The 26,722-nt window shown below is 54.2% G+C and overlaps 1 protein-coding gene across 2 annotated transcripts in view; it reads left to right on the top strand.

The window, feature by feature from the left end:
• The window catches only part of NSMCE4A (NSE4A component of SMC5/6 complex), a 126,167-nt gene that overhangs the window by 49,950 nt on the left and 49,495 nt on the right, over window positions 1-26,722 (top strand). For both annotated transcript variants that reach the window (XM_075352326.1, XM_075352327.1), the window contains exons 4-5: window positions 17,782-17,933; window positions 18,022-18,121. In XM_075352326.1, coding sequence (XP_075208441.1) covers window positions 17,782-17,933; window positions 18,022-18,121 — 252 coding nt within the window. The remainder of the gene's footprint in view (window positions 1-17,781; window positions 17,934-18,021; window positions 18,122-26,722) is intronic.

The following is a 26,722-nucleotide window of genomic DNA, read 5'->3' on the forward strand; positions in this document are numbered from 1 at the left end:
GGCCCTCCAGATCCCGCTCTCCTACAGGAACGCCCCAAGTCCCGCCCCCTCTCTTCGCTCCGGCGGCCATTTTCTCAGACAGAGTTCACTCTGCGCTGGCCTGCACTCTGCATCCTGCTGAGGTGCTGTGCATTGGGGGTCCGGGCTTCGGGATCTGGAGGGCACACAACACAGCTGCCAGCGGTCTGGTAAGCCACAACCGGTCTCTGGTTGTGGACCTCTGTATATACTCTCTGGGGTTCATTCTCTTGTAGAAGCTGTCCCCACTCCAGCAGCATGTCTCACACGAGGAGCAAGGCTCCAAAGCTTTATACTGTATGCGCTGCATGTAAGCTCTTGCTGCCTGAACCGAGCACCTATCCACATTGTGATGTCTGCTCTAACTTGGAGGTGCCACAGCCTGGAGTCTCACCCCCCGTGGTCTCTCAGGCTGCTCCTGCACCTGTGGCTGAACCTCCGGCCTGGGTAGAGTCCTTCTCTAGGTCTATCTCCCAGTCTTTTGCTGAGTCCATGGGACTTCTGTCCAGGACTTTGTTGAATATGCATCAGCCCCCTTCACAGGGTGCCTCTACTGCTAAGGGTCCCTTAGGATCTCTATCATCTGACCTCCGTCCATCGGAGCTCAAAGAGGATTCATCATCAGGGCCCAGACCCCGTCCTCCTAAGAGGAGACGCAGGGTTTCCTCTCATTCCTCATCCCGTGGCTCTGATTCAAGAGCTGACTCGCAGGATGAGGAGGATGCCTTTACAGGGGGCTCGGAGGCTAACTCCATGTACCCCATTGATCTTTCCGAGGGTGACTCAGATCTTAGTGACTTGATTGCTTCCATTAATTCTGTACTGGATCTCAATCCGCCAGTATCAGAGGAGCAACCCTCTCTGGCAGAAAAGCACCAGTTTACCTCGCCTAAGAGAGTGAAGAGTGTGTTCTTTAACCACTCCAGTTTTCAGGCTGCTGTGACCAAACCCAGGGCCTGTCCTGACAAACGCTTCCCAAAGCGTGGTTCTGATGACCGTTTTTCCTTTCCACCTGAGGTGGTCAAGGAGTGGGCTCATTCCCCAAAGGTAGACCCTCCGGTGTCTAGGCTCTCAGCCCGGACTGTTGTGTCGGTGGCTGATGGCACCTCCCTTAAGGATTCCACTGACCGTCAGATTGACCTTCTGGCCAAATCCGTATATGACGCGGCGGGGGCCTCGTTTTCCCCGACTTTTGCAGCAGTGTGGGCTCTCAAAGCCATCTCTGCTTCTCTAGAGGAGATGCATTCCCTCACCAGGGAATCTATGCCCGAGATGGTTGCCTTAACTTCTCAAGCTTCAGCTTTTTCATCGTCTGCCATGTCTGCCATGCTGGAGGCTTCTCACCGCACTGCGGTGGCTTCGGCTAATTCCCTCGTTATCCGCAGGATCTTGTGGCTTCGAGAGTGGAAGGCAGATGCTTCTTCTAAGAAATACCTTGCTGGTCTCCCTTTTGCTGGGTCCCGGCTGTTCGGAGAACAGCTGGATGAAATTATCAAAGAAGCTACTTGCGGGAAGAGTACTTCCATGCCACAAACCAAAACCAGGAAACCTGCCCAGGGTAGGAATCAGTCGAGGTTTCGCTCCTTTCGTTCCTCCAACTGGTCGTCCTCTAAGCCCTCCACCTCGTCCGCTAACTCAGCTAAGGACCAGAAATCCAACTGGCGCCCAAAAGCGCGTCCACAGATGACCGCAGGAGGTGCTGCCACTAAGGCAGCCTCCTCATGACTCTCTGCCCGCTCCGGCAACGTCCTTAGTCGGTGGCAGGCTCTCCCACTTTGGCGACGCTTGGTTTCAACACGTCTCCGATCAGTGGGTGAGAGATATCATCTCCCACGGCTACAGGATAGAATTCTCTTCCACCCCGCCAAACAGATTTTTCTTTATCGTTCCTTCCATGGGAGACCCAAACCATGGGTGTATAGCTACTGCCCCCGGAGGACACACAAAGTTACTACACTCAAAAACGTGTAGCTCCTCCCTCCTAGCATATACACCCCCTGCTAGCCAGATCTAGCCAGTTTCTTGCTTTGTGTCAGGAGGATCACACACACGCATGCATCCTTTTTTGATTTTTCATTTTTTCTAAAGATTTGGAAGAAAAGCGGGTCCACTGGACTCCCGGCATGTCCCTTCTCACCCCCCTGGCGGCGGTGCTGTTAAGGTTGACTTCAGGGCAGGAGCCCTTCATGCCGCGCTCCTTCATCATCCCTTAGGGGCTCTGGCTTGAAGTTGGAGCCAACACGGTTCTCACTGCCTTGCAGGAGACCGGCCTCCATCCGCAGCCCTTGTGCAGGACCCTGCTGGACGGAGCACTGACCCCCACCCCACAGGGACTGGGCCCTGCGTCTCAAAGCTAAGTATAGAGACGTTTATTCAGAGGGTCCTTCTGCATTGTGGGGCACTTTTATTGTGGGGGACAGTGATTGTTTGATAATGCTGCTTTTCTACTGTGTTTCCGGCCGGTTCCACGGTTTTTCCTGAGAACCGCGCCGACGATGCCTGATTCTCGGCCGCATGCATAACTCTAGGCCCCGGCTTCAGCCGCGGCCTAGTTTCGTTTCGTTCCCCTGCATGTCAGTCATGCAGGGGGACACTGCAGCGCCGCCCGCCGGACGCTCTGCACAGGGGAGGACGCTCCTTTTTGAGGAGATCATTCCCTCCCCTGTACATCTCCTTCGCCCTCCGATTCCCGCTCCTGGGTTAACCCTCGCCCCTCCCCTCACTCTGGCGCCATTTTCTCAGCGTCTTAGTACACTGGTCGGCGCTGGCTGCTCTGCAGCAGAGGGAGTGAATACTGGCTGGGGGTCCAGGATTGGAATTCGTATGGCACTCATAATAGCGGCCTGATAAGTCACAACCTCTGGTTGTGCACTTTTATACACTCTCAAGGCATTCTGAAGGAGTTAATTCTTTATCATAGGACCTCCTCCTCAGCAGCATGTCTCACTCTAGCAGCAAAGCTCCAAGGCTGTACACTACATGTTCTGCATGTAACCTCATATGCCTGAACCGGCACACTGTAATGGTTCTTATGTGGTGGATGGGTATTCTAGACATTCTAGACAGAGCCCCCACCTCTGCAGCATGTCTCACAGAGCGAGGCTGCAGGCTGTTTTTTATTATCCACTGCAGGTAGTCTCGTACGGCTATACCGAGCTCATAACCACTGTGGCCCCTCAGCATGGGGGCTCATTAATGGTCCCTCCAGCTGCTCCGGTTTCGGTGGCTGACCCCCGTGGGAATCCTATTTCCAGGAGTCGGCTGTCCCGGCATCTGCTGAGCATGCAGCCCCTTTCTCAGGGCGTTTTCTGCTTCGCTCAGCAAAGCTCACAAGGGACTCTCCTTCTGGGCTCAGACCCCGTCCTCCTGACAGGGAGACGCAGGGTCCCCTGTCCTCCCCGTCCCGCAGCTCCGATTTCGAGCTGACTCACTGGACGAGGAGGATGTCTCTACCACGGGCACGGACGGATCCGTCCGTACGTGACGCAGCTGTGAATGATTGGATTGCGTCCATTATTCTTGTACTGGACCTCCATCCGCCTGATCAGGGGAGTATTCCCCGCTGACAGAAAGGCATCAGTATACCTTTAACAGGACGAGGAGTGTGTTCCTTAACCACTCCAGTTTTCAGCCCGCTGCGTCCAAGCCCACAGCCTATCCTGCAGACCCCACAGCGGGGTTCTGCTGCCTGTCTCCCCCTCCCATCAGAGGTGGTCAAGGAGTGTACTCATTCGCCAAGGGTAGCCACTCCGGTGTCTAGACTTTCAGCCCGGTTAGTTGTATCAGTGGCTGACGGCACCTCTATATGGATTCTACGGTACATTAATTTTGTACTGGACCTCAATCCGCCGGTGTTACCTTATCTAGGTGAACACAACGTGTGTTCCTTAACCACTCCAGTTTTCAGGCCCCTGTGACTAGCCCAGGGTCCGCTCTGACACTCGCTTCCCATGAAGCGTGATTCTGAGGACTGTGTTTCCCCTGTCCACCAATGGTGGTCAAGAAGTGGGCTCATTCACCTCAGGTGGCTCAGCCCGGACCGTTATGTCAGTGGCTGATGGCTCCTCACTTAAGGTTCTGCGGTCCGCCCGGTTGTCCTTTGGGCCAAGTCGGTATAAGGACGGCAGGAGCTTCGTTCTCCTCAGCTTTACAGCAGTGCGGTTTTTTTGTACCTTCTCTGCTTCTCTGGAGGAGATGCATTCTCTCACAGGGACTCTATGCCCAAAACGGTTGCCTGAACTTCCAGACTTCACTCTTTTCATCCTCTGCCAGGTCTGCCATGCTGGACGCCGCACGGCGGTGGTCTGGGCTACCTTCCTCGCTATCCGCAGGCTCCTGTGGCTTCGGAATTGGAAGGCAGATGCCTCTATGGAGGTTCCTTGCTGGGCTCCCCCTTGGTGGGACCAGTTTCCCCGGAACCAACTGGGTGAAATTAAGGAAGCTCTTGGCGGGGAGTGTTCTTCCTTGCCACAAACCTAAACCAGGGAACCTGTCCAGGGCAGGAATCAGTTGAGGTTTCGGTGGTTTCCGTTCCTCCATCTGATCGTCCTCTAGCTCGGCCCAGGTTCATAGAACCAAATGGCTCGAAGCTGCGTCTTCAGAAGACCGCAGGAGATACTGTCACTGACTCAGCTTCCTCCGAGCTATTTAGCCACGCCAACAACCTCCTTGGTCGTGGCAGGCTCTCTCCACTTGGCGACGTAGGGTTCTAACACGTCTCCGTTCAGTGGGGGCGAGATTATATCTCCCTTGGCTACAGGATGGACTTCTGTCCACCCGCCAAACAGATTTTTTCTGTCAACTCCTCCCGGCTACAAGGCCGCCGCCTTCTCACAGGCTGTGGCATTTCTTGCTGGCCAATGGAGTAATTGTACCGGTTCCCGACTGGGAACGGTTCTGAGATTTTTGCTTAAATCTATTCCTAGTCCCCGAAGAGGGCGGTGCCTTCCGACCTGGATCTTTAGCCTTTCAAGCATAGCCAGGTGGGGTGTCTTCACATGGAGTCTCGGTTTTGTTCCGTGTGTTTTTTTCACCGGATCAATCAAGAACCCAAGGAGATTCCCTAGTAGCCATCGGCATCAGAGATGCCTATCGACAGGAGTCAATCGCAGTTTCACACCAGCGTTGACTACGTTTTGACAATCGGAGTGGTCCAATTCGTGGCTCTTCCCTTGGGCTTAGCCAAGGCCCCTCGAGTATTCTCATTGGGGCAGCTGTGATTAGGGTCCTGCCCCCCTAGGGTTTGGCAGTGATCTTTTGCCCTGGACGGCCTTCTTGTCGGGGCTTCATCCAGTGCTGACTCTTAGCAGAGTGCTTCGCTCACTCTCGCCACTCTGACCTATTCGAGTGGCAAGTCCACTCTGACTTCGAACCAGAGGTTCTCAGGGCGTCAATGGAAGCGGTTCCTCGCCCAGTTTCTCCTGCGTCCTCTGAGACTGGATGTTTTCCGCTGTACAAGCGAACTCAATCCTCCCACGGGGTGGTGGCTTCGCCACTGACCAGGGGCTCGTTTCAGTGGTGGCTTCGGCCACTCTGTCTCAGGGGCGCTCCTTTCTGGCCCGTCCCGGGTGATCTTCACCAGGATGCTAGCCTATCCGCCTTGGGAGCAGTATATCTCCACCGTGGAGCGCAGGGCGCTTGGACTCTGTCCGAATCAGCCCTCTGGATCAATGTGCTGGAAATCAGAGCTGTATTTCTGGCTCTCTAAGCCTTCACCATCTGTGGGCGGCTAGGCACATTCGAGTCCAGTCGGACAACGTGACAGCGTTTTCCTACATCAGCTTCCATGGCGGGACACTCAGCCGCCTGGCAATCTTGGCGGCTCAACATTCTTCAGTGGACAAGGTACTCCTAGTCCACCGTATCCGCAGTCCACATCCTAGATGTGAAAACTACGAGGCAGGCTATTTCAGCTGTCCAACCGTGGTCCACAATCCTCAGGTTTTGCGGTAGACACACTGGTTCATGTTTGATCCCAGCTTTGTCTCTTTTCGAATTTCACCCTCTACCTCTTGTCCAGAGTCCTGCGCAAGATCGGTAAAGGGGGCCGTCGGGTCATTCTTCCAGACTGACCCAAGCAGGCTTGGTACTCTGACCTGCTCCTTCTGTCCGTTGGGTTGCCATGGCATCTTCCGGACCGTTCAGACCTTTTCTCAAGAGGTCCGTTTTTTCCCGTCAGAATTCTGGATTCTCAGATTGACGGTGTAGCTCTTGAGTCCTGGATCTTGGCGACTTCTGATATCCTTCCTGAAGTCATCTCCGCTATGACTCGAGCTCCAAAGTGTCCTTTGACCTTTTTGGCCTTGCCGACCCTCCTGTCCCTTCCACAGTCCGGTCTACAGCTAGGACTATCCCTCATTAAGGGACAGGTCTCGGCTCTGTCAGTATGTGCCAGCGGCGTATCGTCCGGCTGGCTCCGGTGCGCTCCTTTAAGGGCGCATCTCACATCATTCCGCTTTTCCGGCGGCCTATGGAGACCTGGGACCTTGATCCGGTCCTCCCGGTTCCCGGAAACCCCCCTTTTGCGCCTCTTGGGGAGGTTTCGTTGTTTCATCTTTCACAGAAAGTACTCTTTCTAGTGGCTATAATTTCCCGCCAGAGAGTTCTGGCTGCACTCTTTCGGAGTCGCCCCCTTTGTTTTTGGTCTTTTGCATAAAGACAAGGTGGTCTTCGTCCGACTCCGGCCTTTTTTCCCTAAGGTGGTTTCTGCTCCACCTTATCCGGGGCAATTTTCCTGCCTTCCTTTTGTCCGGCTCCTGTTCATCGCTTGAGGAAGCGTTGCATATCCTGGATCTGGTGCGGGCGCTCCGGATCTATGTGTCTCGCACCGCCGTTATTAGGCGGTGCACCTCTCTGGTGCTGACTGTTCGTCAACGTAACGGTCTCTCGGCATCTAAGCCGACCCTGATGTTGGCTTAGGTCGGCCATTTCCGAGACCTACGAGTGTACTCAAGTGCCTTCCCCGCCGGGGATCAGAGCACATTTGGTCAGACCTGTCGGCGCCTTTTTTTGGGCTTTCAGGCACCAGGTTACGGCTCAGTAGGTCTGTCAGACTGCAGCTCGAATTAGTCTGCATACTTTTTCGAAGCACTTCCCAAGGCATGCTCATGCTTTGGCAGACGTGGGCTTGGGCAGACGCATTTTTCCGGCGTCTGTCGCCCATTTGTGAAGTTAGGTTTGCCTGCTTCTCAGTTGTCTGTTTATTCCCACCCATGGACTGCTTTGGAACGTCCCATGGTTTGGGTCTCCCATGGAAGGAATGATAAAGAAAAAGAGAATTTTGTTTACTTACCGTAAATTCTTTTTCTTGTAGTTCCGATATGGGAGACCCAGCACCCTCCCTATTGCCTGTTGGCAGGTTTCTTGTTCCGTGTGTCTTCACCGGCTGTTATTGTTGTAGACAGAGGTTCCGGTTCTTCCGGATTTTACTCTCTCTTCTTGTGGGTGGATGTCCTCCTTCAGCTTTTGCACTAAACTGGCTAGATCTGGCTAGCAGGGGGTGTATATGCTAGGAGGGAGGAGCTACACGTTTTTGAGTGTAGTAACTTTGTGTGTCCTCCGGGGGCAGTAGCTATACACCCATGGTTTGGGTCTCCCATGTCGGAACTACAAGAAAAAGAATTTACGGTAAGTAAACAGAATTCTCTTTTTCTTTGTCGCTCCATTGGGAGACCCAGACAATTGGGTGTATAGCTTCTGCCTCCGGAGGCCACACAAAGTATTACACTTTAAAAAGTGTAACCCCTCCCCTCTGCCTATACACCCCCCCGTGCATCACGGGCTCCTCAGTTTTATGCTTTGTGTTGAAGGAGGCACACATGCACTCATGCTCCCATTTTAGTCAGCAGCAGCTGCTGATTATATCGGATGGAAGAAAAGAGGGCCCTAACAGGGCTCCCGGCATGCTCCCTTCTCACCCCACTAAGTCGGCAGTGTTGTTAAGGTTGAGGTACCCATTGCGGGTACACAGGCCGGAGCCACATGCCGTTTTCCTTCCCCATCCCTTAGGGGCTCTGGGAGAAGTGGGATCCTATCCGGTCATCCAGGCACTGGGACCGGGCTCCCTCCGCAGCCCCTGTGGGATTCTGACGGACAGGAGACTGAGTATCATCAGGGACAGGGCCCTGCATCTACAGGTACTCTGTGTCCCCTTGGGGACGGTGCATGGAGCACCTTGATCTCAGACGCTGCAGCGACTGCGGTGTTGGTATGAGACCGGGACTACCGCGCCGACCGCGCCTGCTTGCCGGCCGCGGTTTTAACTTTAGTCCCCGGCTTTTGCGGCCTAGTGCCTTAAACTCCCGCCCCCGGGCCTGCCAGTCAGGGGGAAGGGCGGGACGGTCGGTCTGACGCCGACAGTGAGGGCTGGAGCACACTTGGCTGTCCTCCGCCCCCCTCACTATTCACTCTGGGGCACCAGATTCCCGCACTTTTGTAGTTACGCCCACGGCTCCCTCCTCCCCTGTGAACGCCGACAGCCATGTTTTAAGCACATTCTGCCGGTGGAGGACTGGGAGACCCGAGGCAGGGAATCTGGTGGCCACACACTGCTTGAGCGGTCGGTAAGCCAGGTGGCTTCTTCCCACCGGTGCTGGGCCCCTTAGAGTGCTGAACTGTATATATATATATTATATTTGTATACATTTTCTCGGTTCGGCTGTACTGTTAGCTTGTGGCTATATATCCCTCAGTGATCACTCTCCTGGGAGACTACAGCATGTCGTTCACAAGGAGCAAGGGTGCCAAGACACAGGGTTATTTTGCAACCTGTACCTCTTGTGCGGCTATGCTAGCTGCAGGTTCCACCTACCCTCACTGTGAGCAATGCTCGGGCCCTGTGGCACTCGCTCAGCCGGAGCCTGGGGCACTGGTGGGACCCTCGGCCCAGGTAGAACCGCCGGCTTCCCCTGTCCAGGCGGCAGGGACAGAGTTTGCAGCTTTTGCTGAGAAACTCTCTGAGTCACTTTCACAATCCATGGCTCAGTCTATGGACAAATGGTCTGCTAAGATACTAGAAGCTTTGCAGACCAGACCGGCCCTTACACAGGACCCGGGCACTGCGGGATCGCCCCCAGGCCCCTCTCGGTCTGCGACGAAGCGTGCTCCTGGGGTGGCCTCTAGTTATTACGTGGAGGACTCCGGCACGGACCGCAGTCCCAGACCGGCTAAGCGGGCTCGCTTAGAATCTTCCCCGACTTCATCACGCTGTTCGGGGTCTCAGCTTGAGGGCTCTCTAGAGGATGAGGCGGAGGTCGCAGCCCAGGACTCTGACCCTGACGTTGCTCTCAATCTTGATACACCTGAAGGGGACGCCATAGTAAATGACCTTTTAGCGTCCATCAACCAGGTGCTAGATCTTTCTCCCCCAACTCTACCTATAGAGGAGTCGGCAGCACAGCAGGAGAAGCACCAATTTAGGTTTCCCAAACGTACTCGGAGTGTTTTCTTCGATCACTCGAACTTCAGAGATGCTGTCCAGAAGCACAGGGCTTTCCCGGACAAGCACTTTACTAAACGCCTTAATGACACACGTTACCCCTTCCCCTCTGACGTGGTTAAGGGTTGGGCTCAGTGTCCCAAGGTGGATCCTCCAGTCTCTAGACTGGCGGCTAGATCCGTAGTAGCAGTGGCTGACGGGTCAACGCTCAAGGATGCCACGGACAGGCAGATAGAGCTCCTAATGAAATCCATCTATGAAGCCATAGGCGCGTCCTTTGCCCCAGCCTTTGCAGCAGTGTGGGCACTCCAGGCTATCTCAGCTTGTCTGTCTGAGATTAATGCGGTCACCCGTACCTCTGCTCCGCAAGTAGCGTCTTTGACGTCTCAGGCGTCGGTATTTTCATCCTACGCCATGAATGCTGTCCTGGACTCGGCTAGCCGTACAGCGGTAGCATCCGCCAATTCGGTGGCAGTCCGCAGGGCCATGTGGCTACGCGAATGGAAGGCAGACTCTGCTTCCAAGAAGTTCTTGACCGGTTTGCCCTTTTCTGGCGACCGATTGTTTGGCGAACAATTGGATGAAATTATTAAGCAATCCAAGGGAAAGGACTCGTCCTTACCCCAGCCCAAACCAAAGAGACCTCAGCAACGAAAAATTCAAGCGAGGTTTCGGTCCTTTCGGCCCTCAGCCAGGTCCCAATCCTCATCGTCCAACAGGCCACAGAAGAGCCAAAGAAACTCTTCTGCATGGCGGTCTAAGTCACGTCCTCCAAAGACCGCCGGAGGCACCGTCTCCAAGGCGGCCTCCTCATGACTTTCGGCCTCCCCAAACCGCATCCTCGGTCGGTGGCAGGCTCTCCCGCTTTTGCGACGCCTGGTGGCCACATGTCCAAGACCGATGGGTGAGGGACATTCTGTCGCACGGTTACAGGATAGAGTTCAGCTCTCGTCCTCCGACTCGTTTTTTCAGAACATCTCCGCCCCCCGAGCGAACCAAGGTCATAGCATCCGTGGTGGCGGTCCTACACTCTCAGGGCCACTCGGTGATCCCTTACTTAGACGAACAGCGTTCGCTGCAATCAGGGGTGCAATCTCTCCTTCGGGCCCAGTCACACCCCTTGAGGCGCCTCATGCACTTCCTGGGGAAGATGGTGGCAGCAATGGAGGCAGTTCCCTTTGCGCAGTTTCATCTGCGTCCACTCCAATGGGACATTCTCCGCAAATGGGACAAGAGGTCGACGTCCTTAGACAGGAACGTCTCTCTTTCTCTGGCAGCCAAGACCTCTCTTCAGTGGTGGCTTCTTCCCACTTCCCTGTCGAAGGGAAAATCTTTCCTGCCCCCATCCTGGGCTGTGGTCACGACGGACGCGAGTCTGTCAGGGTGGGGAGCGGTTTTTCTCCACCACAAGGCTCAGGGAACCTGGTCTCCGACAGAGTCCTCCCTTCAGATCAATGTTCTGGAGATAAGGGCAGTGTATCTAGCCCTAAAAGCGTTCCATCAGTGGCTGGAGGGCAGGCAGATCCGCATACAGTCGGACAACGCCACGGCGGTCGCGTACATCAACCACCAGGGCGGCACTCGCAGTCGTCAAGCCTTCCAAGAAGTTCGGCGGATTCTGCTGTGGGCGGAGGCCACAGCCTCCACCATCTCCGCGGTTCACATCCCAGGCGTAGAAAACTGGGAAGCAGACTTTCTCAGTCGCCAGGGCAGGGACGCAGGGGAATGGTCTCTTCACCCGGACGTGTTTCAAGAGATCTGTTGCCGCTGGGGAACGCCGGACGTCGATCTCATGGCGTCTCGGCACAACAACAAAGTCCCGGCATTCATGGCACGGTCTCAGGATCACAGAGCTCTGGCGGCGGACGCCTTAGTTCAGGATTGGTCGCAGTTTCGACTGCCTTATGTATTCCCTCCTCTGGCAATGCTGCCCAGAGTGTTGCGCAAGATCAGGTTCGACTGCCGCCGCGCCATCCTCGTCACTCCAGACTGGCCGAGGAGGTCGTGGTACCCGGACCTGTGGCACCTCACGGTGGGTCAACCGTGGGCGCTCCCAGACCGACCAGACTTGCTGTCGCAAGGGCCATTTTTCCATCTGAATTCTGCGGCCCTCAACCTGACTGTGTGGTCATTGAGTCCTGGCTCCTAGCGTCCTCAGGGTTATCTCAAGAGGTCATTGCCACTATGAGACAGGCCAGGAAACCAACGTCAGCCAAGATCTATCACAGGGCTTGGAGGATCTTCTTAGCCTGGTGCTCTGATAAGGGGTTTACCCCCTGGCCGTTTGCCTTACCCACGTTTCTTTCCTTCCTTCAATCCGGAATGGACAAGGGTTTGTCTCTCGGCTCTCTCAAGGGACAAGTATCGGCGCTTTCCGTGTTTTTTCAAAAGCGTCTAGCCATGCTTCCGCAGGTCCGCACGTTCCTGCAGGGAGCTTGCCACATAGTTCCACCTTACAAGCGTCCGCTGGAACCCTGGGATCTCAACAGGGTTCTACGGGCTCTTCAGAAACCGCCTTTTGAGCCGCTGCGCGATGTCTCTCTATCACGTCTTTCGCAGAAGGTGGCATTTCTAGTGGCAGTCACATCACTCCGAAGAGTGTCAGAGCTTGCAGCGCTGTCATGCAAAGCCCCCTTCCTGGTATTTCACCAGGATAAGGTGGTTCTGCGTCCGGTCCCGGACTTTCTCCCCAAAGTGGTGTCCCCTTTTCAGGATATCTCCTTACCTTCATTTTGCCCTCATCCAATTCACCAATGTGAAAAGGATTTGCATTTGTTAGATCTAGTGAGAGCACTCCGGATCTACGTGTCTCGCACGGCGCCACTGCGCCGTTCTGATGCACTCTTTGTCCTTGTCGCTGGCCAGCGTAAGGGGTCGCAGGCTTCCAAGTCAACCTTGGCTCGGTGGATCAAGGAACCGATTTTTGAAGCCTACCGTTCTTCTGGGCTTCCGATTCCTTCAGGGCTGAAAGCCCATTCTACCAGAGCCGTGGGTGCGTCCTGGGCATTGCGGCACCGGGCGACGGCTCAGCAGGTGTGTCAGGCAGCTACCTGGTCTAGTCTGCACACTTTCACGAAACACTATCAGGTGCATACCTATGCTTTGGCGGATGCTAGTCTAGGTAGGCTAGTCCTTCAGGCGGCGGTTGCCCACCTGTAAGAGGAGGGCCGTTGTTGGCTCTTTTTATCAGGGTATTCTTTTACCCACCCAGGGACTGCTTTTGGACGTCCTAATTGTCTGGGTCTCCCAATGGAGCGACAAAGAAGAAGGGAATTTTGTTTACTTACCGTAAATTCCTTTTCTTCTAGCTCCTATTGGGAGACCCAGCACCCGCCCCTGTTCCCTTCGGGCTGTTGTTCTTTTGTGTACACATGTTGTTCATGTTGAATTGTTCTTTTGGTTCATGGTTTCAGTTCTCCGAACATCCTTCGGATTGAATTTACCTTAGACCAATTTATAAGTTTCCTCCTTCCTGCTTTTGCACCAAAACTGAGGAGCCCGTGATGCACGGGGGGGTGTATAGGCAGAGGGGAGGGGTTACACTTTTTAAAGTGTAATACTTTGTGTGGCCTCCGGAGGCAGAAGCTATACACCCAATTGTCTGGGTCTCCCAATAGGAGCTAGAAGAAAAGGAATTTACGGTAAGTAAACAAAATTCCGTTCTTTTCTCTCAACTCCCCCCTGCTCCAAGGCCGCCGCCTTCTCGCAGGCCGTGGCAGCCTTGCAGGCCAACGGAGTAATTGTACCAGTTCCCGCCCGGGAACAGTTCAGAGGTTTCTACTCAAATCTCTTCCTAGTTCCCAAAAAGGACGGTACCTTCCGGCCCATCCTGGATCTCAAGCTTCTCAACAAGCATGTTCAGGTGCGGCACTTCGCATGGAGTCTCTGCGATCAGTCATTGTCTCAATGACCCAAGGGGATTTCCTGGTGTCCATTGACATTAGAGATGCCTATCTGCATGTGCCAATTGCAGTTTCACACCAGCGTTGGCTAAGTTTTGCAATAGGAGAAGATCATTTCCAATTCTTGGCTCTCCCCTTCGGGTTAGCCACGGCCCCTCGGGTATTCACCAAGGTCATGGCAGCAGTGATTGCAGTTCTGCACCTCCAGGGGTTGGCAGTGATTACTTACCTGGACGACCTTCTAGTCAAGGCTTCATCCAGCGCAGACTGTCAGCGGAGTGTCTCGCTCACTCTCGCCACTCTAGCCCAATTCGGGTGGCTTGTCTATCTTCCCAAGGTCACTCTGACTCCGACCCAGAGTCTCACGTACCTAGTGATGCAGTTCGAGACTTTGTCGGCTCTAGTGAAGTTGCCCTTAAACAAACAGCTGTCACTCCAGCTGGCGGTGCGCTCTCTTCTGAGGCCCCGCCGTTATACTCTCAGGCGTCTGATGCAGGAGCTGGGTCAAATGGTGGCGTCCATGGAGGCTGTTCCCTTTGCCCAGTTCCATCTGCGCCCCCTGCAGCTGGACATTCTCCGCTGTTGGGACAAGTGGCCTTCCTCCTTACACAAGTTAGTGGCTCTGTCGCCACGGACCAGGAGCTCCCTTCAGTGGTGGCTTCGGCCCCTCTCCCTGTCCCAAGGGCGCTCCTTCCTGGCCCCGTCCTGGGTGATCCTCACCACGGATGCCAGTCTATCCGGCTGGGGAGCGGTATGTCTCCACCACAGAGCGCAGGGCACTTGGACTCCGTCCGAGTCAGCCCTTTCAATCAATGTGCTGGAAACCAGAGCCGTGCTTCTAGCTCTCCTAGCTTTTCACCACCTGTTGGCGGGCAGGCACATTCGAGTCCAGTCAGACAACGCGACAGCGGTTGCCTACATCAATCACCAAGGCGGGACACGCAGCCGCCTGGCAATGATGGAGGTACAACGCATCCTCCAATGGGCGGAGGACTCCAAGTCCACCATATCCGCAGTCCACATCCCAGGCGTGGAAAACTGGGAGGCAGATTATCTCAGCCGTCAAAGCGTGGACGGTGGCGAGTGGTCCCTGCACCCGGCAGTGTTTCAGTCAATCTGCCGCAAATGGGGCACTCCGGACGTGGACCTAATGGCATCCCGTCACAACAACAAAGTTCCTGTTTACGTGGCTCGCTCCCACGATCCTCAGGCCTTCGCCGCGGACGCTCTGGTTCAAGACTGGTCCCAGTTTCGTCTGTCCTACGTGTTTCCCCCTCTAGCCCTCTTGCCCAGAGTCCTGCGCAAGATCAGAATGGAGGGCCGTAGAGTCATCCTCATTGCACCGGACTGGCCCAGGCGAGCTTGGTATCCGGACCTGCTCCACCTGTCCGCAGAGATGCCGTGGCATCTCCCGGACCGTCCAGATCTACTCTCGCAAGGTCCGTTTTTCCGCCCGAATTCTGCGGCTCTCAAATTGTCGGCGTGGCTCTTGAGTCCTGGATTTTGACGGCTTCTGGTTTTCCTCCTGTAGTCATCTCCACTATGACTTGGGCCCGTAAGGCTTCCTCCGCTAAGATCTATCACAGTACTTGGAAAATTTTCCTGTCCTGGTGTCGCTCTACCGGCCATCCTCCTTGGCCATTCTCTTTGCCGACCCTTCTGTCTTTTCTACAGTCCGGTCTGGAGCTAGGACTGTCCCTCAACTCTCTCAAGGGACAAGTCTCAGCTCTATCAGTGCTGTTCCAGCGGCGTCTCGCTCGGCTGGCTCAGGTCCGCACCTTCATGCAAGGCGCGTCTCACATCATTCCGCCGTATCGGCGACCCTTGGATCCCTGAGACCTTAACTTGGTCCTCACGGTATTGCAGAAACCCTCTTTTGAGCCTCTTAGGGAGGTTTCTTTGTATCGTCTTTCTCAGAAAGTGGCATTTCTGGTTGCCATAACTTCTCTCAGGAGAGTCTCTGATTTGGCTGCGCTGTCTTCGGAGTCACCTTTTTTAGTCTTTCATCAAGACAAGGTGGTTCTCCGTCCGACTCCGGACTTTCTTCCTAAGGTGGTCTCTCCTTTCCACCTTAACCAGGACATTACCCTACCTTCCTTCTGTCCGGCTGCTGTTCATCGCTTTGAGAAAGCGCTGCATACTCTAGATCTGGTGCGAGTCTCCGAATCTATGTGTCTCGCACCGCTGCGCTTAGGCGGTGCACCTCTCTTTTTGTGCTAACCACAGGTCGGCGCAAGGGCCTCCCTGCTTCTAAGCCGACCTTAGCCCGTTGGATTAGATCGACCATTTCGGACGCCTACCAGAGTACTCGGGTGCCTCCCCCGCCGGGGATCAAGGCACACTCGACCAGAGCTGTCGGTGCCTCTTGAACTTTTAGGCACCAGGCTACGGCTCAACAAGTCTGTCAGGCTGCCACTTGGACTAGCCTGCATACCTTCTCGAAGCACTACCAAGTGCATGCTCATGCTTCGGCAGATGCGAGCTTGGGCAGACGCATCCTTCAGGCGGCTGTCGCCCATTTGTGAAGTTAGGTTCTGCCTACTTCTTAGTTTTTCTGTTTATTCCCACCCAGGGACAGCTTTGGAACGTCCCAAGGTCTGGGTCTCCCAAAGGAACGATAAAGAAAAAGAGAATTTTGTTTACTTACCGTAAATTCTTTTTCTTATAGTTCTGTATTGGGAGACCCAGCACCCTCCCTGTTGCCTGTTGGCAATTTCCTTGTTCCGCGTGTTATCACCGGCTGTTGTTGTGGACAGAGTCTCCGGTTGTTCCGGCTCTTGCTCTGTTCTACTTGTGGGTGGCTATTCTCCTTCAGCTTTTGCACTAAACTGGCTGGGACTGGCTCACCAGGGGGTGTATAAGCTCACAGGGAGGAGCTACACTTTTAAGTGTAGTACTTTGTGTGTCCTCCGGAGGCAGAAGCTAAACACCCAAGGTCTGGGTCTCCCAATACGGAACTATAAGAAAAAGAATTTACGGTAAGTAAACAAAATTCTCTCTTTGTCGCTCCATTGGGAGACCCAGACAATTGACAATTGGGTGTATAGCTTCTGCCTCCGGAGGCCACACAAAGTATTACACTCAAAAGTGTAACCCCTCCCCTCTGCCTATACACCCTCCCGTGCCTCACGGGCTCCTCAGTTTTATGCTTTGTGTGGAAGGAGGCACACATCCACTCATGCATTCCCATTTTAGTCAGCAGCAGCTGCTGATGTTATCGGTTGGAAGAAAAGCGGGCTCCCATGGGGCCCCCGGCATGCTCCCTTCTCACCCCACTACGTCGGCGGTGCTGTTAAGGTTGAGGTACCCATTGCGGGGAAGAAGGTAATTTTGTTTACTTACCGTAAATTCCTTTTCTTCTAGCTCCAATTGGGAGACCCAGCACCCGCCCCTGTTCCCTTCGGGCTTGTTGTTCTGTTGTGTACACATGTTGTTCATGTTCAATTGTTTCTTTGGTTCATGGTTTCAGTTCTCCGAACATCCTTCGGATTGAATTTACCTTAGACCAATTTATAAGTTTCCTCCTTCCTGCTCTTGCACCAAAACTGAGGAGCCCGTCAGGCACGGGAGGGTGTATAGGCAGAGGGGAGGGGTTACACTTTTGAGTGTAATACTTTGTGTGGCCTCCGGAGGCAGAAGCTATACACCCAATTGTCAATTGTCTGGGTCTCCCAATTGGAGCTAGAAGAAAAGAAATTTACGGTAAGTAAACAAAATTCCCTTCTTTTTTCAGATTATAACACGCACTTTTTTTCCCACCCAAATTAGGGCAAAAATGGGGGTGCGTCTTATAATTCAGATGTGGTGAAGCAGGGTCGCAGGCTGTGGGCCTAAGGCTGGGAGGAGAGGATGTTGTGGTGGCATGATATGGGCTCCATTGATCTCTGGTCAGTGGACAGGATTGGCTTCAGGATCATGGCTGTGGATGTAACGCACTCACACAGATTCAGAACTTGGAGATCTGAGATCTCAGTCTGTGCGTATGCTGTTTCCAATGCAATAAACTTCAGGAAAATGGCTGCGACAGTGGTGCACTTGCAGAGGGAGATCTCAATCTGTGCATACGCTGCATCCGCAGCCAATATCTTGAAGCCTATTGCATCCACTGACTTGAAATCCATGGAGCCCATATCACACCGCCACAACATCTACTTCTCCAAGCCTTGGACCCGCAGCATACCGTGCCGTCACTGCCTTCTATCAGCTGCGACCCCAGTCCACCGCACCCAACAAATAAGCTATATCCAAATTTTAAGATTGACCCCCTTTTTTAGTATTAAAAATTCGGTAATCCGCCAAATCCGGTACTTCGTTTTTTTTTTGTTTTTTTTTTTCCTTTTTCTCAGTGAAAAGCATAACTGTAGCTGCCTGTAAAGATGTACATTTTTGAAACGATGCCTTAAAATATATTCTTCTTTTTCACAGCTTTCATTCATGGGTATAAATCGACTGGAAAATGCAGAGAGTGATAGTGAAGACGAGAATGGTGCCATGGGATATCTTGGTGCAGGCGCCTGGCAAAAACTGGGAACTGAAGCCGATATATACTTCAAAAGGACGCCTACATTTCATTTTATGTGAGTTTTTGACTTAGGTACTTTTTTGGAAAATGCATTTTATGCCTAAAGGATTAAAATCCAAGATTTCACTTTTTTTTTCTAATAGGTTAGGCTCTTTTAAGACTGAACCACCGGTTATACGACAAAAGATAGAACGTCAAAAGAGGGCTAATAAAGTGGCGGAGAAGGGAGTGATGCCGGCTCAGGTGGGTGGCTTTGTCTTGCTGTTTTAGGGTGCCTGTACGCTTAGCAGCAGTTTGCTCCAAGGTTTTGCAATGGTTTTAGCTCATGCGGTTTGTACAGGTAAAATGTACAGATATATGATTCTGTACGAGCCTCGCAACCAAAAATCTCCATAAAATGAGCATATGACACCCTACTGGAATGGGCAGCCGCAATGCTTGTCAGAAAATGGAACAGTCCCCCTTATTGTTACCTCCAGAGATACATATGTGACAAATATATACCCCAAATATTCTACTGATGGTGCCAAGGGGAAAACCACTGGGAATGATTTGTCCTTCACCCCGCATGCCGATTATATTCAATGTATAAAAGGAGAGATTGAATAAGTCTGGGGTCACACCTCGTTCTTCTCCCTAGTCTGCACGGTGTCAGGAACTTTGCCTGAATAGCCAAAAATAGTTTTCTTTATCGCTTCATTGGGGGACACAGAGACCATGGGTTGTATGCTGCTGCCACTAGGAGGCGACACTAAGCAAAACAAGGAAAACTCCTCCTATGCAGTATACACCCACCAACTGGCAATTGTACCTCAGTTTAAGCTTAGTGTCCATAGGAGGTGGACACACTTGGGGCTGCTCCCAGCCCCCCAGGTTTGTATTTTTAATTTTTTCCCCTTTTTCGGTTCAGACACAGCTCGTCGGGCGACAGGGTGTAATCGCTCACCCTGCTCTCCCCCCTAGAGGCCGGTCGCACAGAAGTGGGGTCCGTCCGCCACTTCCGTTGACCTTCGTGCCTGTCTGGCAGGACCTTACCCCCCTAACACTCTCAAGACTGTTTGGGGGGCATCCGCACAGAGGGACAGGCGGATGGTCCTTGCCCCCCTCCCCCTGCACGCCCGCCCTCCACAGCCGGCCTGATCAGGGAGGGGAGACGAAAAATCATTGGAAAATTCCCGTCTCCCTATGTCATTTCCAGGAGGCCAGGATCAAAGGAGGACAAGATTAAGCCAAAAGGGACTATCAGCCACCGGGACAGGTACCCATCCCTTGTCCCGGGTCATGGGGGGCTCCGTTTTAAAAAAAAAAAAGAAACAAAAAACTGTCTCTTTAAATGATTATACTTAGCTCCATTGTCCCGGGTCAGCTCCCCTCCAGGCAGTACGCTCGGCTCCCCCTCACAGCCCCGACCCCGTCCTCGGCGCCGTCCTAGGCTCCCCCTGCGGCCTCACCTCAAAATTTAGTCCCCGGCTTCCCTCCGGCCTAGCTCCCGTCCGGCCACGCCCCCTCCCGGCCAGCCTATCGCGTGAGCCCTCTCTTCTAGCAGGCCCGCCCGCTTCAGCAGCTAATCACAGGAGGCCTCTGCGCGCCCTATCTCAGCCAACCACGGGCCTCCTCTCTCTCTCTCTCCCGGCCGATACCTGCAATCTGCGCGCCGTTTTTTCGCGCTCTTTTTTCTGCTCCTCCTCCGGCCTGGGCCGTCAGCAGCAATCACTGCCCTGCGATCTCCTGTGCGGCAGACACGCTGTGCAGCCACCGGCCTCACGTCCCTGCAGCTCCTCGGAGCCCCCACCTCTGCTCCCTCAGCCTGCATCACTGAACAGGACACAGCGCCTGCATACAGAGACAGCTCAAACACAGGACGCCAGAATCTGGGTAAGCTCTGCCACTGGGAGGCAGCTCCTTCTCCAATACCTCATCCACCTGGCATCCTCCTGTCTCTCTCCCTTGCCTCATTCCCTCTCTTCTGTCCCATGTCCAGCACAAGAGCGACCCGCTCTCAGACACAGGCCATAGTGCTTCACTTCGCCTGCTCCTCTTGCCTAAAGAAGTTTCCCTCAGGGCGGTCCTCCCCCATCTGCGTAGCCTGTAGCACCTCTAACATGACTACTACGGAGCCCCCCACCGCCCGTAACGAGGACTCGGCCCCCATGCCTGGGTGGGCCTCAGCTCTCTCCCAGTCAGTGGACAACTTAACTAACATGTCTCAGTCCTTAGCCTCGGCCATAGACCGTCTGTCCGCCTCCTCCTCTGGAGTCCCCCCGGCGACCCAGAGCGAGTCTGAGTCCGCAGCGCCTCCAGCCCGGCAAGGCAGAACCCACAGGAGGTCTAGGAAGCGGTCCCTCTCTGGGTCATCCTCCAGCTCCCCTAGCCCTGCTATGGCCGCCAGAGCATCACGCTCGCTGTCTCCTGCCTCTTCTGCGGCAGCTCCAGATTCGGACCAGGACTCTGCTTCTGACTCCGATCTGGACTCTGAACACATATCCAAGCTGACCGGTATGATGGACAGTCTGGTCATTGCTGTCAATCAGACCCTAGAGGTACAGGATATTGATCCGGCACCTACCTGTCAATCAGTCCCTTTCAAGAGAGCCAAGAAGCTGCCAAGAAGCTTTGGCAACCACAGGGAGTTTGAGGATATTTTTTCCAGACAGTGGGAACATCCCGACAAGCGTTTCCAGAAACGCAAGCAGGCTCAGGTCCTTTATCCCTTCCCACCGGAACTTCTTCAGAAGTGGTCAGTGGCCCCTTCAGTGGATCCTCCGATCTCCCGACTCTCGTCCAGCACCACCTTGCCGCTGTCTGATGGCGCCTCCCTGAAGGATCCCTCGGACAGGACCATAGAATCCTTAGCCAGGTCGGCCTTTGAAGCCTCCGGCTCTGCCATCACTCCAGCCTTCGCAACCACCTGGGTTTCCAAGGCTGTCTCCGCCTGGGCAAAGCTCCTTCGGCGTGGTATCCTGGCTGACGCTCCCAGACCAGAGCTGGCAGATCTGGCAGATCAGATCACTCATGCCGGAAAATATCTAGTCGCTGCGTCCCTTGACTCTGCGGCTTCCGCTGCCCTGGCAGCCGGCAACATTACTGCAATCCGCAGAGCCCTGTGGCTTAAAGCGTGGAACGCGGACTCGGCATCCAAAAAGTCTCTCACCAGTCTTCCCTTTGTCGGTGCCAGACTCTTCGGAGAAAAGCTGGACAAGATCATCTCTGAGGCTACGGGAGGCAAGAGTACCTTCCTCCCCCAACAGAGGACCCCTCGTGCCCCTCCAAAGCGGCGGCCTTTTCCCTTTCGCCCCTTTCGTCAATTCTCCACCAACACCAACTCACATCGGGAGCGGTCCCCAGTGCGTCAGGAGAGACGGAAGCCCTCCTTTAAGGCAACACCCCACTGGCGTTCCTGGCGTTCCCGTGGCCAGCAGTCAAAGTCTTCCAGGTCCAGATCCCACAGATTTTCCTCCGCATGACTGGGCTCCCGTCACCGGGTCCCCATCCAGGGTCGGCGGTCGTCTCCGCATGTTCAGAAGCACGTGGCTTTCCGTGAGAGACGACGCCTGGGTTCGAGACGTCGTCTCTCACGGCTACAAGATAGAGTTTTCTTCGCTCCCACGCTCACGCTTCGTCCAGTCCAAACCCCCCAAGGATCCCTCCCTCACAAAGGGCTTCTTCGCAGCCATTCAGGCCATGCAAGACTCAGGGGTCATCATCTCCGTACCCCCTCAAGACAGATTCCGAGGTTTTTATTCAAACCTCTTCGTGGTACCCAAGAAGAATGGCACAGTCCGCCCCATCCTGGATCTCAAGCGCCTCAACAGGCGGGTCCGCCTCCGGCGATTCCGCATGGAGTCTCTGCGCTCAGTGATAGCGTCCATGGAACCAGGGGAGTTCCTTTGCTCGGTGGACTTCCAGGACGCCTATCTCCACATCCCGATCTTTCCAGCTCATCAGAGATTCCTACGCTTCATGGTTCAGGGGCAACACTTCCAGTTCACTGCCCTCCCATTCGGGCTCTCGACAGCTCCCAGAGTCTTCACCAAGGTGATGGCTACTGTCATGGCTATTCTTCGGACCCGGGGAATTCTAGCCATCCCGTATCTAGACGACATTTTGATCAAGGCTCCCTCGGCGGCGGAGTGCCGCGACAGTCTCAACATCACTCTGGATACTCTATCCCGTCTCGGCTGGTTGATCAACAGACCAAAGTCATCTTTGATCCCGACTCAACGCATCTCATTCCTCGGCATGATCTTCGATACCACACAAGCGAAGGTTCTTCTGCCCAAGGACAAACGCACAGCTATTCTCAGAGGGATTTGGAAGCTCCAACGCGCACCTCGCTGCTCCCTTCGATACTGCATGAGCATTCTCGGGAAGATGGTGGCGTCAATGGAAGCGTTGCCCTACAGTCAATTCCACACTCGCCCCCTTCAAGGCCTCCTTCTCGCAGCATGGGACAAGTCCCCTTACTCCCTGGATCGACCGATTGCGATCCCTCCTCGAGTCAGAGAGTCATTGGAATGGTGGAGATGCTCTCCCCTCACCCTCCAAGGGAGATCATTTCTTCCCCTTCGATGGAGGGTCGTCACGACAGACGCCAGCCTGCTAGGATGGGGGGCCACCTTACAGGACCTCACAGTTCAGGGTCGCTGGACCGAGCCGGAAACCAAGCTTCCTATCAACATCTTGGAACTCAGATCAGTTCGCCTAGCTCTCTTTCATTGGAAGGCTCTGCTTCGTGGACACCCAGTTCGGGTGCAGTCCGACAATGCAACCACTGTAGCCTACATAAACCATCAAGGCGGAACACGCAGGCGAGCGGCAATGAGAGAGGTATCTCAAATCCTCGACTGGGCCGAACAGAACATCCCAGCGATTTCGGCGGTCCACATCCCGGGCGTGGACAATTGGGCCGCCGACTTCCTCAGCCGAGAGGGCCTCGACGCGGGAGAATGGTCCCTCAATCCCAGAATCTTCCAGCAGATCTGTTCCAGGTGGGGGACCCCCGACGTGGATCTCCTGGCCTCCAGGTGGAATCACAAGGTCCCCCAGTTCGTCTCCAGAGCAAGAGACCCACTAGCGCTCGCAACGGACGCCCTAGCGATCCCCTGGTCGCAGTTCTCTCTGCCGTACCTCTTCCCTCCACTTCCGCTTATACCCAAGCTAGTCAAGAAGATCAAGGCGGAGGGAGTTCCGGTGATTCTCGTGGCCCCAGATTGGCCTCGTCGCCCGTGGTACGCAGAGCTCGTGCACCTTCTCGCCGACGTTCCGTGGAGACTTCCAGACGTCCAGGACCTTCTCACCCAAGGACCTTTTCTTCACCAGAATTCACAGTCGCTCAATTTAACGGCATGGCTGTTGAAGCCGCAGTACTAACTTCCGCGGGATTCTCAGAAAAGGTCGTCCAGACTATGATCAAAGCTCGGAAGCCTTCCTTTTCCCGCATTTACCACCGGACGTGGAAGGCCTATTTCCGCTGGTGTGAAGCTAACCAGGTCACAGCCATGACCTTCTCCTTGCCAGTTCTGTTGTCATTCCTACAGTCTGGTCTGGATGCTGGATTAGCACTCAGCTCCTTCAAGGGGCAAGTGTCTGCTCTTTCTATTCTCTTTCAAAGGAGGATTGCCTCTTGCTCACAGGTTCGTACATTCATTCAGGGGGCCGCGCATGCGGCGCCCCCCGTTCAACCTCCGGTGGAGCCCTGGGACCTCAACCTGGTTTCGTCTGTTCTCCAGCATTCCCCCTTCGAACCTATGCAGGAGATGTCCCTCACGTTCCTCTCTTGGAAGGTCGCCTTCTTAGTTGCCATCACGTCAATCAGGCGGGTATCTGAGCTAGCGGCGCTTTCCTGTCGCTCTCCATATCTTGTCTTCCACCAGGATAAGGTAGTCCTCCGTCCGGTTCCGTCCTTTCTGCCCAAGGTGGTTTCCTCTTTCCATCTTAACGAGGACATTGTTCTCCCCTCCTTTTGTCCGAATCCTTCGCACCCTCGTGAGATTCTTCTCCACAAGCTGGACTTGGTCAGAGCTCTCCGTTAGTACATTTCCAGGACCTCTCAATTCAGACGGTCGGATTCCCTTTTTGTACTTCCGTCTGGCCCGCGCAGAGGCCTACCTGTTTCCAAGTCCTCCATTGCGCGATGGATTCGCTCTGCCGTACTGGAAACCTACCGGGTAAGAGGGAGAACGCGCCCACTCAGGATTACGGCCCATTCCACCAGGGCGGTGGGAGCCTCGTGGGCGGTCCGTCACCACGCTCCAGCGTCACAGCTTTGCAAAGCGGCCACCTGGTCTTCGCTTCACACTTTCACAAAGTTCTACAGGGTCCACACTTTCGCATCCTCCGATGCGAGCCTCGGTAGACTAGTTCTGCAGGCTGCAGTGGACCGAGGTCAGCCCTGAGAGTAACATTAGACCCACCCGTGGGACTGCTTTAGGACGTCCCATGGTCTCTGTGTCCCCCAATGAAGCGATAAAGAAAAGTAGATTTTGGGTACTCACCGTAAAATCTCTTTCTTGCAGCCTTCATTGGGGGACACAGCACCCGCCCTTGTGTTGGACATATGTTACTGTTCAATGTTTCTGTTGAATGTTGAGTTTAATGTCCACTTCTGTACGATTGTTCGTTTTTTCTACTGTTGTCTCCTATTGCTTTCTCACTAACTGAGGTACAATTGCCAGTTGGTGGGTGTATACTGCATAGGAGGAGTTTTCCTTGTTTTGCTTAGTGTCGCCTCCTAGTGGCAGCAGCATACAGCCCATGGTCTCTGTGTCCCCCAATGAAGGCTCCAAGAAAGAGATTTTACGGTGAGTACCCAAAATCTACTTTTTCAGACATTCTGCCTCATTGCCACAACGGTTTTGCCCTGGCTGCCGCAACGGTTTTGCCTTGGCTGCCGCAACTGTCTGCTATGCTATTGTGTATGATCTAAAAGCAGACACAGCTGTAAAGGACGTCAAATTGTCAAATAGAGTCCAATGTTTTATATTTTACCTTTTTGCCTTATTGAAGTTGTTGGATATGACGAGAACCGTTTTTGTTTTTTTCTTTATCGTTCCTTTGGGAGACCCAGACCATGGGTGTTTGGCTTCTGCCTCCGGAGGACACACAAAGTACTACACTTAAAAGTGTAGCTCCTCCCTCTGAGCTTATACACCCCCTGGTAGCCAGTCCTAGCCAGTTTATCGCTTTGTGTTCAGGAGGTCATACATCCACACATGCATTCTCATCTGATTGTTTGACTTTTGGAAAGAGTTTGAAGAAAAGCGGGTCCATGTCTGGACTCCCGGCATGTCCCTTCTCACCCCACTGTGTCGGCGGTGTTGTTAAGGTTGATTTACAAGGCTGCAGCCTTACATGCCGCGCTCCTTCACCATCCCTTCTGGGCTCTGGCTTGAAGTGGGAGCCAGCACGGTCTCCATGCCTGGCAGGAGTCCGGTCTCCATCCACAGCCCCTTGAGGATTCTGTTGGACCGGAGCACTCATCCCCAGGGACATGGCCCTGCGTCTCAGCAGCTAAGTACCTGAGACGTTTATGTTGGGGGTCCCGGTTCTTTATTGTAAGGGGAGAGTATGCTGTATGTGATTGTTTTTAACTTCTCCGGCGGGTTCTCCAGCTTTTGCCTGAGAACCGCGCCGATGGTGCCTGCTTGTCGGCCTCGCCGCTTAAATTTAGGCCCCGGCTTCGCCGGAGGCCTAGTTTCGTTTTCCTGCCCTCGCATGTCACTCATGCAGAGGGACAGGTTCGGCTCCTCCCGGCGGCCGTTCTACACAGGGGAGGGACACTCCCCACTGCTGGGGCGTCCCTCCTTCCCGGCAGGTCTCTATAGCCCTCCAGTTCCCGCTCTTTTATAGGAACGCCCCTAGTCCCGCCCCCTCCATTTCTCAGGCAGAGTTCACTCTGCTCTGGGACATCCTGCATTCTGCATCTCTGCTGAGGTGCTGCGCTCTGGTGGACCGGGCTTCGGGATCTGGAGGGCACACAACACCGCGCTCAGCGGTCTGGTAAGCCACAGCCGGTCTCCGGTTGTGGACCTCTGTATATTCTCCCTGGGGTTCATTCTCTGCAAAGCCCCCACTCCAGCAGCATGTCTCACACAAGGAGCAAGGCTCCAAAGCTTTATTCTGCATGCACTGCATGTAAGCTCCTGCTGCCTGAGCCGAGCATTTATCCACACTGTGATGGTTGCTCTAACTTGGCGGTGTCACAGCCTGGAGTCTCACCCCCAGTGGTCTCTCAGGCTGCTGCTGCACCTGTGATTGAACCCCCGGCCTGGGTAGAGTCCTTTTCTAGGTCCATATCCCAGTCATTTGCTGAGTCCATGGGACTTTTGGCCAGGACTTTGATGAATATGCATCAGCCCCCCTCTCAGGGTGCCTCTAATACTCTTGACAGAGGACTCCTATCCTCTGACCTCCGTCCATCAGAGCTCACGGAGGATTCATCATCTGATCCCAGACCCCGTCCTTCTAAGAGAAGGCGCAGGGTTTCCTCCCCCTCCCCATCCCACGGCTCTGTCTCAAGAGCTGACTCTCAAGATGAGGAGGATGCCCTCACTGGGGGCTCGGAGGCTATGTATCCCATCGTTTTCTCTGAGGGTGACTCAGATCTTAGTGATTTGATTGCTTCTATTAATTCTGTGCTCGATCTCAATCCGCCAGTATCAGAGGAGCAACTCTCTTTGGCAGAAAAACATCAGTTTACCTCGCCTAAGAGAGTAAAGAGTGTGTTCATTAACCACTCTAGTTTTCAGACCGCTGTGACCAAACCCAGGGCCTGCCCTGACAAACGCTTTCCAAAGCGTGGTTCTGATGACCGGTTTCCATTTCCACCTGAAGTGGTCAAGGAGC

The sequence above is a fragment of the Anomaloglossus baeobatrachus genome, chromosome 5 (genome assembly GCF_048569485.1).
Source record: "Anomaloglossus baeobatrachus isolate aAnoBae1 chromosome 5, aAnoBae1.hap1, whole genome shotgun sequence".
In the NCBI taxonomy this organism is placed as follows: domain Eukaryota; kingdom Metazoa; phylum Chordata; class Amphibia; order Anura; family Aromobatidae; genus Anomaloglossus; species Anomaloglossus baeobatrachus.